This window comes from Globicephala melas, chromosome 3 (genome assembly GCF_963455315.2).
Source record: "Globicephala melas chromosome 3, mGloMel1.2, whole genome shotgun sequence".
Lineage (NCBI taxonomy): Eukaryota > Metazoa > Chordata > Mammalia > Artiodactyla > Delphinidae > Globicephala > Globicephala melas.
In genome coordinates this window covers 116,626,597-116,645,126 of record NC_083316.1, presented here as the reverse complement: position 1 = coordinate 116,645,126, position 18,530 = coordinate 116,626,597, and the positions used below count along the sequence as shown (strand labels likewise).

Sequence of the window (18,530 nt, the reverse complement as noted above, 5' to 3'; positions counted from 1 at the left end):
AAGAAAATATCATGTAGTAAAGGTGATATTTTCGAGAGTTATTGGGGAGGCCTCTCTGAAAAGGTGAAATTTCAGCTAAGATCTGAATGAAAAGTAGCAGCTAGCCACTTAGAAGTATCCAAAGGAAGAACATTCCAGGTTCTTAGAAGGCACAGATGATGCAAATGTCTTACGGTTGGAAAAAGTTTGGTGCAATTGTTTAAGCAAGTGAAAGAGGGAAGAGTCATAATAAGGTTGGAGTGGTTGGCAGGGACCACATCATGCAGGGTCTTATTGCCCAGGTTAAGGAGTTTGGATTTTATTCGAAGTGTCATGGGAAGACTTTCAAGGGTTTTGAGCAGAAAGTAACATGAATTACATGTTAAAATATCCATGACAAACATCCAGGAGAGGATGATGGAGGCTTGGACTAGGATGGTAGCAGTGGAGCTGGATCGAAAGAAGAGGATGGTTTCGGGATATATTTGGAAGTAAGTTAAGACTGATGGGTGGCTGTGGGGGGATATTGGGTTCGAGGAAAAGAGAAGAATCAGGGATGGCTTCTGTTGGCTTTTGTATTTTTTTGTCTCTGTGGGTTTTTTTTTGTTGTTGTTGTTGTTTTTGCGGTACGCGGGCCTCTCACTGTTGTGGCCTCTCCCGTTGTGGAGCACAGGCTCTGGACGCGCAGGCCCAGTGGCCATGGCTCACAGGCCCAGCCACTCCGCGGCATGTGGGATCTTCCCGGACCGGGGCACGAACCCGTGTCCCCTGCATCAGCAGGCGGACTCTCAACCACTGCGCCACCAGGGAAGCTCTCTGTGGTTTTTAAATTGAGCAATTGGATGACTGCCATTCAGTGAGATGGAGAAGACTGGGAGGGTGTGGGGTGACTATAAATCAGTTGTGCTTGTTTTAGACATGTTAAGTTTGGGTTTGACATCCAGGAAGATATGTTTTATAAGCAATTTGATGTGTAAATCTGGAATTAAGGGGAGGTCTAGGTTGGAGATATAAATTTGGGAGTCATAATGATGTTTAAAGCTATGAGACTAGATGAGGGTTTCTAAGAGAGAGTGATGGAGAGAAGTTAAGGACAGCTTTCCAGAAAATGTCAACAGTTTGAAGTTGAGCAGAGGAGGAGTAGTCAGCAAAAGAAAACTTAGAAGGGGTAGCCAGTAATGTAGGAAGAAAATAGGAGTGTGGAATCATGAAAGCTAAGAGAGGAAAGTATTTCAAGAATTGTGTTGAATGCTGTTGATGAGTAAGAACAGGTTGAGTAAGAAGAGAATAGAGAGTAGCCACTGCTTTGGGCAACATAGAGATCGTTGGTGACCTGGACTACAGTAAGTTCGATAGGGTAGATGGGAAGCATGATTGGAGAGGTTTGAGGAGATAATGGGAGGTAAGGAAGTGGAGGCAACTACTAAACAGTTGGTTCAAGAGGTTTTGCAAGAAGGGGAGGAGAGAAAGGAGGCAGTACCTACAGGGGAATGTGAGGACAAGAAAGGTGTTTTTTGTGTGTGTGTGTGTATGACTTGCCTTACCAAGAAGGAATTAGCAGAGAAAGAGACGTTGAAGATTAGGAAGAAAGAAAAAGGATAACTGTGGGAGTGAAATTTTTGAGAATGGGATGGATTCAACACCCAAGTGGAAGTGTTGTGTTTCTGCTTCTATCAAAACACAACCCCTCTATCCATTTTAACACAGGGAAAGAAGAGAGTGTATGTATAGGTAGGTGTAGGTCAGGTGGTAGATTTGGTAGTGGAAAGAGATAATTCTCATCAGATTGCTGCTGTTTTCTCAGCTGGGAATGAGAGGGGAGGAGAGAGTATAGGAGATTTGAGGAGACAAGATAAAGTATGAAATAGTTACTTTGGAGAGCAGAGAATTTTTTAAAATTTATTTTTGGCTGCATTGGGTCTTCGTTGCTGCACGCGGGCTTTCTCTAGTTGTGGCGAGCGGGAGCTACTCTTTGTTGTGGTATGCGGGCTTCTCGTTGTAGTGGCTTCACTTGTTGCGGAGCACGGGCCCTAGGCATGAGGGCTTTAGTAGTTGTGGCGCACGGGCTCTAGAGCACAGGCTCAGTAGTTGTGCTTCACGGGCTTAGTTGCTCCGCGGCATGTGGGATCTTCCCGGACCAGAGCTCCAACCTGTGTCCCCTGCATTGGCAGGCGGATTCTTAACCACTGTGCCACCAGGGAAGCCCTGGAGAGCAGAGAATTTAATATATTAAGAAAATTTAATAGAATTTCTGGACGCTGGTGAGTGCCTATTTGAGATTCATAGTCCTAAATTTAAAGTAAAACCATGCAGCACACTTAAGTGTTTTTCTCCAGCAACATTCAGCTATTTGGGTACAAACATGGAGTAGGTAGATGGTTGGGTTTAGCTTGGATTGGTATTTTGCCAGGGAAATGCAACAGAGGGAGAGAGGGGCAAAAGAGAGTTCAGAGGGGAATAAATATAAATGAAGGACTGTGGAAGCTGAGCTGGGTGGGAGGGGAGAAGGTCATGGAAGCAGAATGAATAATGAAAAACTTGTTGAGTGATATGGTTGAAGAAGTGCTGGAGGGAGAGTTACCAGACCAAAACGACCTGGAAAAATAGGAAGTAGTGGCGGTGAAATTGAAATTTTGGAGGTGGTGCAGTTACTGGTATTGTCAAATCTCTAGGGTATGAACATGGGCTGGGTGGCTTAGGTGGGGTAAAGTAAAAAATGTGAGGGGAGAGAAGGTCATGGTATTGGATGGATCATCTCCATTCTTGTTGAAGTCACCTCAAGTGGTGCAGCAGTGGTGGAGAGGAAGAGCCTCTGATGAATGAGGGGCAGTACCCAGGATATTGGTAGATTGCAGCAGCAAGGAAGGGAGAAGAGGATGGTACACTGTGATGCTAAAACCTTCAGGAACCAGGATTTTTGGAGGAAAAAAAGAGGAGAAATGATTTGGCAGTAGGCTTGAATGAATGAATGGAATGATGCATGGATGGAAATTTATGCTTTCATTAGGTAACTTTCATGGCAAGTTAAAATCCCTATGTGCTAGATTCAGTTCTACCTTTTAAGACTCCCTCTTTTTTCAGAAGAGAGGTTGCCAAACTGTAGCCTGCTGACCAGGTCTGTCTTGCTTGTTTTTGTGTTTTTTAGAACACAGCTATGCCCATTTGTTTGCACGTTTTTTATGTTGCTTTTGCACTATAGTGGCAGAATTGAGTAGTTGTGACAGAGACAACCCCACAAAGCCTAAAATATTTACTGTCTGGCCCTTTATAGAAGAATTTTGCTGACTTCCACTTTTGAAGATTCTCAAACTTCAGTTTGCATCAGAATCACCAGGAGAGCTTGTGAAAACAGATTGCCAAGCTCCACCCCTAGAGTTTCTGATTCAGTAGGTCTGGGGTGGGGCCCAAGAACATGCATTTCTAACAAGTTCCTCAGTGTTGCTGGTGCTGCTGGTCTGGGGACCATACTTTTAGAGCCATTGTTTTAGATATTTAAGTTGGTGATTGGGTTCCTTCTCCCCTTAATATTCTTTGAGCCAAATGTCCCTACCTACATCAGCTGTTTATCACTTGACATGATTATTGGCTTATCGTTTTAAGTTTGGTGCCTATAAATATAATGATTCTTTGGCTGAAGCCTGATCTCTGCCATGTGCATTGGAACAGTTGCCTCTCCTTGCTCTTCATTTACCTGTGAGCTTGTTTTCTTTCTTTCTCAGGTTGTCTGATGTACTGGTCTTTCTCTGGGACTTAAATGAAGCTTATGTGTTAGGGAGGACAATAGTAGATAGAGATCACATGAACTTTAGGTGGACTAAAAGGCTAAAAACACTATCATTTGGAAGAAATAAGAATCCACCCTCTCCCCCCACCACCATCACCTGGTATATCTCTGCTCTAAGGTACTTGAGTAGAGCAGAGGTTTATCTTGGGTACATTGAGCCATTGTGATCATAGGTGGGATTTGGGAGTCTGACCCCATATGGTAGCAGTGTCAGAGTCTCTTTAGCAGGTAGGTAAAAGAACATCTGGGAGAAAAACCAAGGTCATTGCTCAACTTGATCCAAGTCTTTTGTCCCTGTCTTTCAGCAGAGGAACCTCTGAAAGATGTCTTGAAAGCAGTTTCTAAAAGATGCAGAGACAGTAACCCCTTCTTAGATTTCTCTTTATTCTCCTGCTCCATGCCTAAAATTGCTTTCTCATTCTTTCAGCTTGTCTCCCAGCCGTATGTAGCTCAGCAGTTACCTTGTAGCCTAGTTGTGTCCCTAATGGTGAAGTGGATAAACCCAGATGAGTTCACAAGTGGACATCTGTCCTTGGATCACTTGTCTCTTATCTTCAAATTCCTGGTCATGTTTGGCCAGCCTTTCCTGCCTCTGGTGAGTGCTCCTCACCCATTCAGGCTGTCGTAGCACTTGCACTTTCAGATCTCTGCCCATCCGTGTCTCATTTCCCTTTCTGAGTTCTCTCATTGTGCCCCTGCACTGCCTTTGTTTTTCTCTTCTTCCTCTTGTTTCCCTGCCTTCTTCACATTTTACCCTGGCCGCCAAGACATGCCTCCTCAGCCTTCAGTGAATTCTTGGCCTCTTGCTAAACTTCCCCATCATGGGCAGCTGGCCCCCTCTGGCCATTTTACAGTTCTGCAGACTGAGAGAACATGAGATTCATTGAAGCTCTTGAGTTCTTAATTTGGTGTTACCCAAATCTTCATTTTACAAGTGGGGAAATAAAAGGTGAGAGGGGAAAAGACTTTTCTATACCCTAAGATAATACAAACAGGAAAAATATTAATTTAGAGAAAGAGACAAAGTTCCTACGAAAAGAAGAAGTCTATAGAGATAGTGTCACGAGATGAATTACCTCAGGAGTCTATTTGAGAGATTGTGTCATGTTGGAAAAGTTCTAGGGACTTGAGCCTCTTTCCTTTGTGAGAGGATGAGAATGAAACACCAACCCCTCAGTCTGACTCCCGGAAAGAAGAACTTCAGGCTGATGAGCAATAAGTCCAACAATGTCATCTCCCTGGCCGTGCTGAGCCCCACAGGAAATCTCAGAATTTTACGTGAGGACAAGGCCCCACAGGAATGTTGCCGCACCTAGAGCTCTGTGGTTTGATGCCAGGAGAGAATTTCCTACAGACAGGGTTCTGAGGGAGATTGCTCAGTAAGACGGAAAGGTGCTGCAGTGAGGCCAGCAAATGCCTTACCAGGACTCCCGGTGGAAGGTGGGGGTTTCACATGCCTCCTAGAGTTTCCACAGCAATTATTATCCCCTTGTAGTGCACAGTGGCCCTGACACTGACATCACATGGAGCAGTTTCTCAAGGATTTTCAACTCCAGGACGTGGGAAATTGGGATGGTTTTATGGTTTTACAAGTTGACCTGAGAATAAAGCATAAGGGCTTTGACCCTTAGGGCCTGTTTGTGGGAGCAAGGTTTTCATGTCCCCATCAGGATCAGTGAGGTCTGAGTTTTAAACCTGTGTTTATCTAGGGGCAGAGGTTAGAGGGCAATGTCAAAAACTGAAAACCACCTTGAAGGAGAATGGTCATTTTTTGCCTTTTCTTCCTCCGATGGGTATTCGTCATTCAGGTCAGGAGGGAAAACTAAAAAGGAGTGTGTGTACAAGTAAATCAGTAAGGCATCATTTCCCACGATAAATGCACTTGTGTTCAACTATTGAGTTCCTATTATGAACCAGCGATTCTTCTAGACACTGGGACTATATTAGAGAGTAGAACAAAGTGTTGCCCTCATGGACCTTTCCTTCTCATAAGAGAAAACAGACAAATACCGCTTCAGGTGGTGATAGGTGCTAAGGAAGAAAATCAAGGTGAGGAGAATAGAGAGTATGGAGCCGCATATGATCAAGAAGGCATTTCCCATAAGGTGACACTTGAGAAAGACCTGAAGGATGTGAAGGAGCAAGTAATGTAGATATCTGGGGAAGAGAGTTCCTACACAAAGGGACCCAAAGGCAAAGGACAGGCAGGAGCATAGCTGGTGGGTTGGAGGAACAACTTGGAGGCCAGTGTGGCTGGAGCTGAATGAGAGAGAGAGAGGGAGTCATGGGACGGGAGGTCAGAGTCAGCTTAGAGCAGGACTGTACGTGGCTTTTTGAAACGGCTTTTGCCTTTTATTTTGAGAGAGGTGGAAAGCCAGGAAGGTTTTAAATGTTGAAAGATGACTCTGGCCACTGTGTGGAGAAGAAACTGAAGGGGGTCAAGGACAGAAGAAAGGAGACCACTTAGGAGGCTCTTCATTAAGGTCAGATTCTGGATGCATTTTGAGATAGCACTGACAGGATTTGTTGTTTGATTGGATGTCAGATGTGAAAGAAAGAAGATTCAAGGATGACACTGAAGTTTTTGTCTTGAGTTGCAGGAATGGAGTTGTTATTTACAGGAATGGGGAAGAGCAGGGTCCACAGAGTTTCTGATTTGACTAGTGGTTTTAACCTGTGGAGATTCAAGGAAGAAAAAGTTTAACTTAGTCATTGGTTCCTTAATTTTTTCCATTCTCTCTGATGGTCTCATTTGTATTTGGGTCAATTCTATGACAGTTATTTCTCGGATAAGTACAATCCCAGTATTCTAACTTTTAGGGATCCTTACCTAGGCCTCTGTGATTCAGTGTGGGTAGAAGCTGTGGGTCCAAAAGAACCTTGGGATAAACTCGGTCTCTGGGAGCATCCTTCATTTCAGGTGCTATATTGGTGTCCTAAGGCTGCATAACAAGTTACCACAAACTGGGTGGTTTAAAACAACAGAAATTTATTTTTTCACAGTTCTGGAGGCTGAAAGTCCAAAATCAAGGTGTTGCAGGGCCATGCTCTCTGAAGGGTCTAGGGAAGACTCCTTCCTTTCTTCTTTCTAGCTTATGGTGGTTGTGGGCCATCCTTGGCACCTTCCTAATCTTGCAGATGCAACCCTCCACTCTCTGCCTCTATCAGTGCATGGCATTTCCCCTGTGTATCCCTTTGTTTTTACGTGGCCTTCTTATAAGGACACTAATCATTGGATTTAGGGCCTGCCCTAATCTAGTATGACCTCATCTTAACTTGGTTACATCTGCAAAGACCGTATTTCCAAATAAGGTCACATTCACAGGTACCGGGGGTTAGGACTTCATCACGTCTTTTTGTGAGACACAGTTCAACCCACATCATGTGCTTTGGTCTGGGTTTGACTATGAGGGTCTTCTGGGCTTAGGTATGTTTGAGGATGAGACAGGAGCTATTGGAATACAGTTAGAAAGCAGGTCTGTGCTAGAGATGCCCCATCTGTTGGGATGAAAAAAATTTTTTTTAATGTCCAGTAAGTATATTTAAACTAAAGATGTAAAGACAGGTTCATCATTATTTTTGAAACTTGAAGACTTTAGGATATGCAGTAGTAAAAATCATGAAAAAGTAATGAAACTGGAAGTGGAAGATAGAAGGAAGAGATGTGACAGAGTGAAGAATTTTAAAGCTGAGAATTACAACCTGAATTTGATTGGCCAGAGGCCTGGGCAGTAGGGAGAAAAGCTCTTGCTGATGCTCCAAGTTTATGGTTTTGCTAGCTGGGGCAGCAAGTTGGCAGAGATGGAATGCAACAGACCTGGGCTCCTGAGCACTGGCTGACTACTGCCAGGATAGAACCCCACTTGCTCCACAAGCCTTTTCCTTAGATTCCTACGGGTCTGGGACCCAAAAGGTGCCCAGAATGGTGCATGGCACTTGCTGTCTAGCTGCTGCACAACACATAGGACATGTACATTCTTCAGCTGTGTATCAGGAGTTACTAGTATTTGCCTCTTTTTTACTCACCACAAGTTGTTTATCAAAGGAAGTTTAAGTTCCCACTCTGATACCACAGTGATAGGACTGTATCAGGTTTAGCAGTGTAATTAAACAAATTTCCTCAGCCATGGAATAATCATGGTCACTATGAGTTTTTGTGGAGCTCCTGTTTTTTTGTAAGGCATTGTGTGCAAGTTGGACAGATGGGAGATGAGTAAAGAGATCGGGCTCTTTCTAGCCTTCAAGAAATTTGAAGTTAGAAGACAAATAGGAACCAGAGGTTCACGTAAGAACTATGATAAAGATTTGTGGGATTAGCAGATGCAAACTATTATGTATAGGATGGATAAACGGTGGGGTCCTGCTATGTAGCACAGGGAACTATGTTGTGTCCTATGATGGACCATGGTGGAGGGGAACATGAAAGAATATATATGTGTGTAGCTGGGTCACTTTGCTGTGCAGCAGAAATTGGCACAGCATTGTGAATCAACTATACTTCAATAAAATTTTACTAAAAAATACTGTGGATGCCTCAGCATTTGGCATCTAAAGGAAACTATAAAGTCTCTAAATGTATCATTTAAAAAATATCTGGGGCTTCCCTGGTGGCGCAGTGGTTGAGAGTCTGCCTGCTAATGCAGGCGACACGGGTTCGAGCCCTGGTCTGGGAGGATCCCACATGCCGCGGAGCAACTGGGCCTGTGAGCCACAACTGCTGAGCCTGCACGTCTGGAGCCTGTGCTCCGCAACAAGGGAAGCCGCGATAATGAGAGACCTGTGCACCGCGATGAAGAGCGGCCCCCGCTTGCCGCAACTAGAGAAAGCCCTCGCGCAGAAACAAAGACCCAACACAGCAAAAATAAATAAACTAATTAATAAACTCCTACCCCCAACATCTTCTTTTAAAAAAAAAAAATCTGGACAGAGAGTGGGAAAAATTAAGAGGCAGGGATATGTAGAAGGGGCACCTGAGAGGTTTACTGGTGAAGGCCTCAGGTAATAGAAGCACTTCATTCCATTTTCCTGTCTCAGAGGTTGGGGATCAGTTCCCAAGCAAGGCCTGAGACCAGGCTGCTTACCTGCCCTCTGCCCCAGCCTTTCCCTGGCTTCCCCAGGTCACCTGGGCACTTCAGTAGTCAAAGTGAACCCCCAGCTGCTTGGGTGAAGGGAGGAGGGGTGAGGGAAAGGGCACTGGCTGCATCTGGGCTAGGGCTCTGCATTTCTGGCTCTAGTGTGGCTCAGTCACATGCACCCTGGGGAGAGGATTATTTTGAGTATTCCCCAAAAAGGGAGACTTCATTTCATGTCTGTTAAGTGGGAATGCAGCCACAACGGTGTCCTCAGGGCAGGGACCAGTGGTGAAGCCACCATACTTCTGGGGTGACCACAGGGCAAATAATGTACAGACATGATTTCCTTTGACTAATCTTTTGTTAATCCTGGTCCAGGTGTGGCTCCTGAAAGTGAAGTTCTTTGTCTTAAGTTGAGATTTTTAATTTAGGACGCAGATGGGGTAGGAGGTAAACTTCCAAAAGGTCTGTTTTACTCAGTGTGTCACTGTCCTGGATTCCTGGCAGGCAGCAGTTTCATTAGAAAAGCAGATTTCATCTTGACTCATCTGCCTTGGTGAGACGTGTGATGCAGCCTATCTATCATCTTGCTGGACAGAGCAGAGGGTATGCTGTCCATTTTGCAGCAGTGGCAGCTACAGGCGCCTGGCCTGGGCCATGGAAAACCTTGAGAGACAATCTGTTATGGGGCCAGAGCTTTGTCCTGGAATTTCCTGGCCTTTGTCTGTCTGGTATAACTTCATGTATCAAGACGCCTGTTTTTAGAGTCTACTTCCTTTTGGGGGAAGAGTGCTATTGCCATCCAGAGAGCACTCCTGCTTCCTGTACTGAGCAACCCCCTCCCTGTGCCCAGGGGTCGGGCTGGGGGAACACTCTGGGCAGGTGTGTATACTTGGCTCCCAATAGACAATAGGCTCCTGGAAGTCACTGGTCACAGAGAAGCCATACCATTGGGCATAGAAGCTGCATCTACCAACTTGGCACATTCCCCCTGGTCCTAACCCTTATTTCCTTCTCATATTGCAGCAGAAAAAATCCTACCTGGAGCGGAGTGTGAAGGAAGCTGAGGACAATATCCGGGAGATGCTGATGGCACGAAGGGCACAGTAGGAAGCCTCTAGGGAAGCTCTTCCCCCTGACCCCTGCCATTCCTGGCCAGGGGCCTGTATAGGGAAACTGCTTCTGCTCTGCCTGATGGACATTTTATCTGGATGGTCTGGTAACCCTATGTTTTATGCATCACCTGGAGCCCCTTTCAGATCCCATCCCTGTATTTTTTATCCTGGCTCTGCCTGCCACCCTTCTTCCCTGGGGGTGAGTCATGAACCCCCAGGAGAGGGAAGATGGGAGCCGGGACAGATAGGAGAGCTCTTCCTGGGCCTACGACTAGTCACACTGGTCAGACCAATAAAAGACATCTGTCCCACTCTGCTAAGTCTGCTTTTCTTGAGCTGATGGATGAGAACAGAGGATCAGAGAGGCAGAGGCTATCTCCACCTCAGCTCCTCCCTGTTCTCCTCCAGGGCTGTGGGCCTGCTCCTTCTGCATTGAAGCCTTGCCTTCTTTTTTCTGTTCCTTTAGGTAAACCTCTCAACTTCTAAGCCTCCATGTAGTATGCAGATAAGGAAAAGGAGAGCAGGGCACAGCTGAATGAATGTAAGTGGACACAACAGTGGCGCCTCAGTGGCAGTCTGCCTAAAGATTCCTTTCCCACTTCCTCCCAAACACTGTAAAAGAAAATCTGGTAATAAACCAGCAGCACTCCAAGACGGTCTCCCTTTGGTCAGTTCATAGGGTGGACATTACAATCCTGAGGCCTCCTGGAGGCGTGGGGGCAGTGGTGTGCTGGCGCTGGCTCGGGAGAGCCAATTATTTAATTTTCAGGAATTTTGTTGCAAGCCAGTTGTTAAACAGTAGCCATTATTAAGAATTAAGTTTGTAAATTTACCATTATATTAAAAATAAGGTTAATAAGTATTTAGAACTTACCCCTTCCAAATTACTTTACTAAATTTAGCCATTATCTGTGTTTTTGAGGTGAGCAGTCTGTTGTATCTGGATGGTGGAAAAACTGCATAGCAGTGCACTGCTGCCCTTGTCTTCCCAACTCCGTGTTCAGGATATCACGTTGGTAGCTTGAAATCCGCTACGGTGGGACCCACCATTTACTCCACAGAAATCAGGTGATGCTACAAAATCTTGGCTTTTTGTTTGTTTTTAAAGAGAGCTGGTAGTTATTTATCAGCACCTGGCTGATTCAGAGGGAAAGTGGGCAGACGAGGAGGTTAGGCAAGGAGCTGTCAACTATGCCTCTCAGGGATGGCCAGCTGAAGAAGGAAAATTAGATTTGCTGCTATGGTGGCTCAGCGCCACCCTGCGGCCAAAACTGAGATGGATGGTGTGGCTGACTAGTTTGTATTATGACAGCTCTCTTCTTTGTGTGTCAGTGGACAGGGGTTGGGTTCTGGGAGGGGACAGCAGGAAGAGAAAGCCTCAGGTCTCGACCTGAGCCCCAACTGTGGCTTCTCCTTCCAGAGCAGGCCCTGGGGCAGCCACAGTTACCGAGATGCCCTTTCCTATGCTCTGGGTAAAAGCCAGTGTGGCTCCTTGGTGAGTCCATATCTCAGTGGGACTAGGGAGAGAGAGAATGCTAGCTCGGTGAGGACTCCTTGACCTCCTGGCTGAAGGACACCTGGCCTTGGACCCTGCCTTCCTAGTAGCAGCCAGGATGAAAAGGTAGATCGGCTCCTCATCATATACTGGACACTGGACAGTGGCTGAGAAACCCAGGGTTTAGATTGTATCTGGAATAACTGAGACAGTTGAAGTTTAGACAAATTTATTGAAACATACAGGGTGTTAGCAGAGAAATCATTCAGTGGTATGTTATATCACGCCACTACCTTGAATGTATAATTTTAAAATTATAAATATATATTTTGTCACTAAGCCTTTGGCCAAAAAAATGGAAGTCATTTAGCACATTTGTGAAAGACCAATAAGAAATGGATTTGAACATTAAAAAGATCAAGTCACTGAATTAAACAGCAGCAACCCCCGCTAATCTAGAATCCCACTGCGTTGAAGGTAGAAGTGTCTGTGCAGAGCTAGTCATTGATTTCAGCAATCAGAAGAGATGGGGGCAGGCACGCTTGTTGGCGGTGGCGGCAGAGCTGGCAAGGCAGGAGAGCCAGGGTCGTCAGGTGAGCATATCCCAGAGACAGCAGCAACAGAGGGCAGTCCAGCAGGCTGTGAGGCAGGTAGATGGGCCCAGGTCATCCCTTCTCTGGTCTTCCACCACATACACTGGATGGGGAAGGGGAGAGAGGGTGAAAATGAATGGGCACAAACCCCATGCTCTACAGGGCCAACACCTCCCAGACCAAGGGAGAGCTACATACAGCAGCTCAAAGCCACTGAGCAGACTTTGTGCAGCCTTTCCACTTATGCAGTCTTGGGTGATGAATGGAGGAAGGGTGGCTCAACTACTTTCCCCCCTCCTCCTAAGGACATTCATCCCTGCAGGAGGGCAAGCACTAGGGAACCTAACCAGTGGCCTCACCAAGGCAGCCAGTTAAGTAAGAAATGTCCATTGCTCTCTGGCCAGAGTTGGCTAACCCTACTTGGTTTATAAACCAGGTAGCACTCTGTCCCGAATCCTACAGGGGAACTGGGGGGCATTTCTTTAGATACATCTAAGCCATCTCCCAAGAGCAAGAGAGTAAGTAAAATCTCCTAAAAAGGGGGCTTTAGGCTTTAAAAGATTAACCAAGAATCTTGGTTTTCATACCTAGCCAATGCAGTATGTGCTCCAGCCTCTAAACTTTTGCACAAAGCAATGTGGTAGGCAGGATGAAAACCTAGGCAAGTGGGAGGCTATGGCTGGAGCCTGGTACTCTTGCGTTTCCCCAGAATGGAGTAGGAAATCTGAGCCCTGTCAGGGCTAAGCGCTGTATTAAGAGATCTGAGTGCCAAACAAATCCCCAGATCAAGAAGGACCCCCAACCACCCTTTACTCGTGAGCTGTGGCTCACGTCAGCCTCGCTTCCCATTAGAATGTCTGATGGTTGACCTTGGCCTCAAAGGATCTGCAGGCACTTTTAAGAAAATCTCAAAACAACCATCATCAAACTCAGTAATAAGCAGTAAGGATCTTAAACTTTTTGAAAGTTCATGAATACATGAATCTTATAAATTAAACCAGTCCTTTGGCATCTTTTAGTTCTATTTTTGTGTATCTATTTTTATACCTCCTCTCTTGGCAACTCTTTTCTCTAGAGCCTGGTATAGTAAGTAGCTAGAACACGCTGGGTTTAGTGTGAGCTTGTCCAGGTTCTGTTGTATCAGCCGCCCTCCACAGAGACATCCCCTTTCCCTTCTCTCACGGCACAGGTCTAATCTCAGCCTGTTTTCATTTGGCCCCTCTCAACACAGACAAAGTTGTTCAGGGTCTGGGAGACAAGACCCACCACCAGGCAAGCCTAGTCAAAGACGAGGTGACAACCCATTTATTTTTCTGAGGTCTGGTAAGGCACATTACTTGATTTAGTCTTAAGAGTAACTTTGAGATACCATCATTCCCATTTCACAGGTAAGGATCAAGACTTAAGAGAGGTAAGTCTCTTGTTCAGCACAGGACCAGCCAGAGGCAGGATGTGAATTCAGGCCCCAACTGGGTAGCATAGGGACCAGGAGCACAGGGGTGAACGGGCTCCAGGACAGTCCTCTCTCACTCTAGCCGGAGCCCACCCCACCCACTGAAGGCCTGGGCACTCCAAACTCTGGGATCACCACAGCAGGGTGTCACCTGCCACCTGCCCAAGTTCCCAGCCTCCCATGATCATGCATGGGGTAGTGTTGGACAGGGAAACTGAGAACACAGTTGGCTGTGGACGCCGTTGAATAATCTTTTGCTGTATTCTCCTTGCCACTCTGCTGCCCCTGGGACATAAAGTCCCCCTCCTCTGCCAGCTCTGGAAACAGCCTGTTTAGCCCAGGCCTGAGACCCAGCCTGAGGCTGGGTTGCTATGTGCCAGGTCCTGCAGTCTCTCTTAAACTGGCGTTTACAGAGGTGCTCACGATGTGCCTGGACCTGGACCTGTGCTGAGAGCCTTTCAGCACCACTTGATCTTCACAACCCTGTGGGACACCTGTCTCCTCACTGCTTCCCCTGCTCCCAGCCCTTCTTCCTCTCAAAACCACTGAACCTCAGGTAACTTAGGGAAACAAAAATGTCCCAGTCTTCCTTCCTGTATCACCTTTCTCCATTAGTCAAGTTTGTCCTTGCCAGGGCTTATTTCACCTGCCATACTCCACAACCTGGGGCAGTAGAGACTGAGCTGATTACTCCCTGACAATGCTTACAGAGGTTAGAAATAATGAGTCTGGCTACAGAACAGAGGACTTCAAGCCAGAGGGCTGCATCAACCTTGACAGGGGTAGTTAGTGCTGTACATACCTTAGAAACCCGAGTCACGTATTTGCTGGAGCACCGAGTCTTCCAAATCCCTTATGACTTTTTCCCTTGCATTAGCTGAGGACAGAACCTATGCTTCCAGACTGTTGAGAAGATGGGGGTGGAAGAGTGCGTGTGTGGGAGGGTAGGTGCGGAGGTAGGAGTGACTTGTGTTTTCCTTGCTTTTCTTTCCATCACCAAAAGCAGGGATGACTGGCCCAGGAGAAAGCTCTGAGGAAGGCCTCACAGTTCCTCACAGCATGCGCTGTGGGACCCAGGAATTGCATATTTTACAACTGTATCTGCCTAGATACCCTGCTTACCTGCAGAGTCTGAGGTACTGCACCTTTAGAGGGTGCCTGCTGCACTGAGCTGCAGGCCTAGTCTGCCCCAGGACACCACCCCACCCTGGGGCTTCTGCTAATCTGCCACCTGTGCCCATCCCTGCCACCCAGTAGGTGAATCTGCCTGAAAGCTCCCATACTGCCCTGGCTGAGCCGTTAGGATACCTGAGTGCATGAGTCCTGGGCCATGACAGCCTCCCTGGGTACTTGAAGCCAGGGGACTGTGTACACCACAGCTTTTCTGGTGGTACTGGTTACCCAGCAGGAGCTGGGTCAGAGATGATTCTAATACAGGTGTTTCCACACCCAGGCCACATGGGCCTTCCTGGCAACTGGCCTATACTGGCAAGCTGGACAGGACCATGGTTATGTAATATGTTAATCATTAAGGGAAGCTGGATCAACAACAGAAACGGTACTGACTTTTCTGTAATCTAGAATTACTCCAAAATAAAAAAATTTTTTTTTCTTTTAAAGGAGGAAAGAAATCGAGAGGGATCAAAAGTGCAATGGGTGGAGTTGGGAGCAGTCAGTGCCCAGTGGGGAGCAGAGGGTCTGGTGTCTGCAGAGGCTACTCACGTTGAGTGCCTACTTAGGGATTAAGTGCCCCCTTGTGGCCAGCCTGGGGACAGGCTGGGCTCCAGCTCCTTCTGATGCAGGCAGGGCTTTACAGATTGGCTCACACACATATCAGCCCAAAGGCTAACCATCCCATTTCCTATCTAGTGTCTCAGGAGCCAAGACCACCCTATTCAACCAGTGCCGGGAGCCTGTGCCCTGGTCCCAGGCAAGGGACTGAAGGGACTCTCCATTTCCAGAAAACTGGTTGAGTTGGAGATCAGGTCCAGGGGTCCTTCACCAGCTTGTCTTTCTTGCCTCACACAGCCCTTTGGTACCAACCTTCAATGTTCTCAGCCCCAGCCCAGGGGTGGGGCCTACAGAGGGCCAGGTATTCAGAGCTTTGCCATGTGAATGCAAGTGCAAAGGTGGTGGTGGTGCTGAAGGGCATTGGTGGAATGTGCAGGGAGAGGTGTATGAGCATATAGATCTGACTCAGATGCCCAGACTAGGTCATAAAGACCCAGGTAGGTCTTGGGTGCAGAACCTGTGGGAAGCTGAGCAGATTCTGGAAGAGGCTCCCCATCTGCCTTCTTGCCTCTCTGCTGGAAGCAGAGAAGACAGATGCAAGATGCTTAGAGGTATGCATCCCCCTGTGCCCAACTGCCCACCAAGCCCTGGGGTGTTCTCCAGGGCCACCAGCCACACCAACCAGCAGTCCCAAATTCTAGGACAACCATATTGTACAACCCCAGGGGGGCCATTCACATGGGCTACTGGTTCTGGGCAGGCAGTGGGCAAGTGGGGCTCCAGACCACACAGGGACCTGGGCAGAAATGTGAGCAGAGGCTTACTCTGCTAAAGGCTCCAGTTCCTCAGTCAGCCCCATCAGCCCCATCCTGGAATCTGAAACCTTTTCTTGCTCAGCTCAGACATTTTAAATGATTAATCAAGGGCTTTGAAGTGGTAATTGAGCCTTATTAGGCCATTCTTACTTGTCTCTGCATCTGTGCACAGTCCCAACCCAGAGAGCTAGTAAGGAGAAGCAAACAAAAAGACGGGCTTCCCAGAGAGTTCTGACGTCTGGGACCTTCTTGCTCTGGGAGCTAATTAAGGAAGCTACACCTTGGCCTCTTGTGACCAAGACCAGTGATGGGCACCCAAGCTGCTTCTCTACTAAGACCACCACAGCCAGAGCACCTCCCCGAAGTGCCCCCAGTGGAGATGACAGCTTTGCCAGAGGCAGGAGGCCTGTAGTCACCCCATCTTCTAAACCAGCATCCAAACCAACAGAAGGCCAGCCTTCCCGGAGGTATCAGAGGCTGCCGAACAGCCCTCCTACTGCTCAGACCAGAGGTAGAAGAGAGGGAAGGATCTTTCCACATCTTAGGAATAAGTAAAATCTCAGGAAAGCCATAGGATGGTTCCTGCCCCTTCCATGCAGGGGCAGAGAGGAGAACACACAGCTCGCTGAGGATGCACTTCAGCTTTCCTTGGGTGTGCACGTGCAGTGGGATCATTTATTACTCAAGAACAAGGGGGTTGCACTGGTGAGAAAAGGTGCCCTAAAGGCAGTGCCACTTGCTCTGAAGGCCATGAGCACCAGGTAAATATACGGGGGGGGGGGGACAGTGAGGGGGTGAAGGTTGGCCGGGAATAGTAGAAGCAATCAAGGGCGTGTAGTTTTCACTGGAGTCTAGAGGTTAAGAGCAGGAGAGGTGAGGAATATCTTCCACTTTCCTGTTCCTCCACAGGTAGAGGAGGGATATGGGGCTGGCAGCACTGGCACAGCCTTGGCCCAGGCTCTGCGACAGCAGCTGCCTTTGCCTGCTCAGTTCTGGACCTTCCCCAGGCCGCCTCGGCCTCACTGCCCTCACTACCACCTCCGGAGAGTGGGCCCAAGCCTCTTTCTTCCCAGGCTCAGTCACAGGCCAGCTTGTACCTTAGCCCTCTCCAACCCAATCAGTTTTATGAACAGTAGACCTGATAGTAAAATTGTTTCATAAACAACAAAAACGGTTAACTGCGTTTGGACATGTCATACCAGTCTGGTAAGTATGACTGGACTGCCACCACCTCCTGTGGTCCTATCCTTGGGCTAGACCTGCTGGGCCACTGGGACAGAAGTGGTTGTAGAAGCTGGGACAACTGAGAACATCCTAGATGCTAGAACTGCGAATGAAACTGCCTTGGAGATCATGTGGCCAGTCATTTTTTGGTAAGAAAAGAATGCTGGGGCTTCCCTGGTGGCGCAGTGGTTAAGAATCTGCCTGCCAATGCAGGGGACGCGGGTTCGAGCCCTGGTCCGGGAAGATCCCACATGCCGCAGAGCAACTAAGCCTGTGCTCTAGAGCCTGCGCTCTGCAACAAGAGAAGCCGCCGCAATGAGAAGCCCGCGCACTGCAATGAAGAGTAGCCCCTGCTCGCCACAACTAGAGAAAGCCCGCGTGCAGCAATGGAGACCAAATGCAGCCAAAAAAAAAAAAAGACTGTGAAAAAGTTTTAGAAGAAAATATAGGCTTATCTTTGCAATCTTGGAATAGAAAATGATTTTTCAAAGATTAAAACACACAAAAGCATGAGGGAAAGATAAACATGACATTTAGAAACTTTCGGGACTTCCCTGGTAGCACAGTGGTTAAGATCCGCCTACCAATGTAGGGGACATGAGTTTGATCCCTGGTCCGGGAAGATCCCACATGCCACGGAGCAGCTAAGCCTGTGCGCCACAACTACTGAGCCTGTGCTCTAGAGCCCGTGCACCCTAGAACCCGCACACAGCAATTACTAAAGCCCACACGCTGCCAACTACTGAGTCCACATGCTGCAACTACTGAAGCCTGTGCGCCGCAACAAGAGAAGCCACTGCAATGAGAAGCCTGCGCACTGCAACGAAGAGTTGACCCTGCTCGCCACAACTAGAGAAAGCCCACGTGCAGCAACGAAGACGCAACGAAGACCCAACGAAGACCCAACGCAGCCAAAAATAATAAAATAGAAAATAAACAAAACTTTCATACTAGAAAATACACTATAAAAAGGTTAAGAGACAGATAAGAAGAAGGTATTTCCAAGCCTATAAAAGTGACAAATATTTGTGGAATATTTAAAGATTCCCTACAAATCAGTAAGAGAAGACAAACGAATAGAAAAAACGGGCTAAGGATATGTAACAAGCAATTCACAAGATTTGTAAAGGCAAATCAAAAACATCTTTTTATGTTCAAGGTCACTAGTAAGGAGGAAGGTAAGTTAAAATAGTGAGATACCATTTCACACCTATCATAGATGCTAAAATTTTGAAGTCTGTAGATTAGGTAATTTTTAAAGAAAGAAAA

The 18,530-nt window shown here is 47.1% G+C and overlaps 1 protein-coding gene and 1 long non-coding RNA gene across 2 annotated transcripts in view; one reads left to right on the top strand and one right to left on the bottom strand.

The window, feature by feature from the left end:
- PFDN1 (prefoldin subunit 1) overlaps positions 1 to 10,265 on the top strand; it is a 60,172-nt gene extending 49,907 nt beyond the window's left edge. Inside the window, exon 4 of the mRNA XM_030869427.2 lies at positions 9,862 to 10,265. Within this exon, the coding sequence (XP_030725287.1) occupies positions 9,862 to 9,945 (84 nt within the window). The 3' untranslated portion in view covers positions 9,946 to 10,265. The remainder of the gene's footprint in view (positions 1 to 9,861) is intronic.
- Positions 10,266 to 11,657: 1,392 nt separating this feature from the next.
- LOC115860044 (uncharacterized) overlaps positions 11,658 to 18,530 on the bottom strand; it is a 58,134-nt gene continuing 51,261 nt past the window's right edge. Inside the window, exon 3 of the long non-coding RNA XR_004042307.2 lies at positions 11,658 to 12,141. This is a non-coding gene — a long non-coding RNA (uncharacterized lncRNA). The remainder of the gene's footprint in view (positions 12,142 to 18,530) is intronic.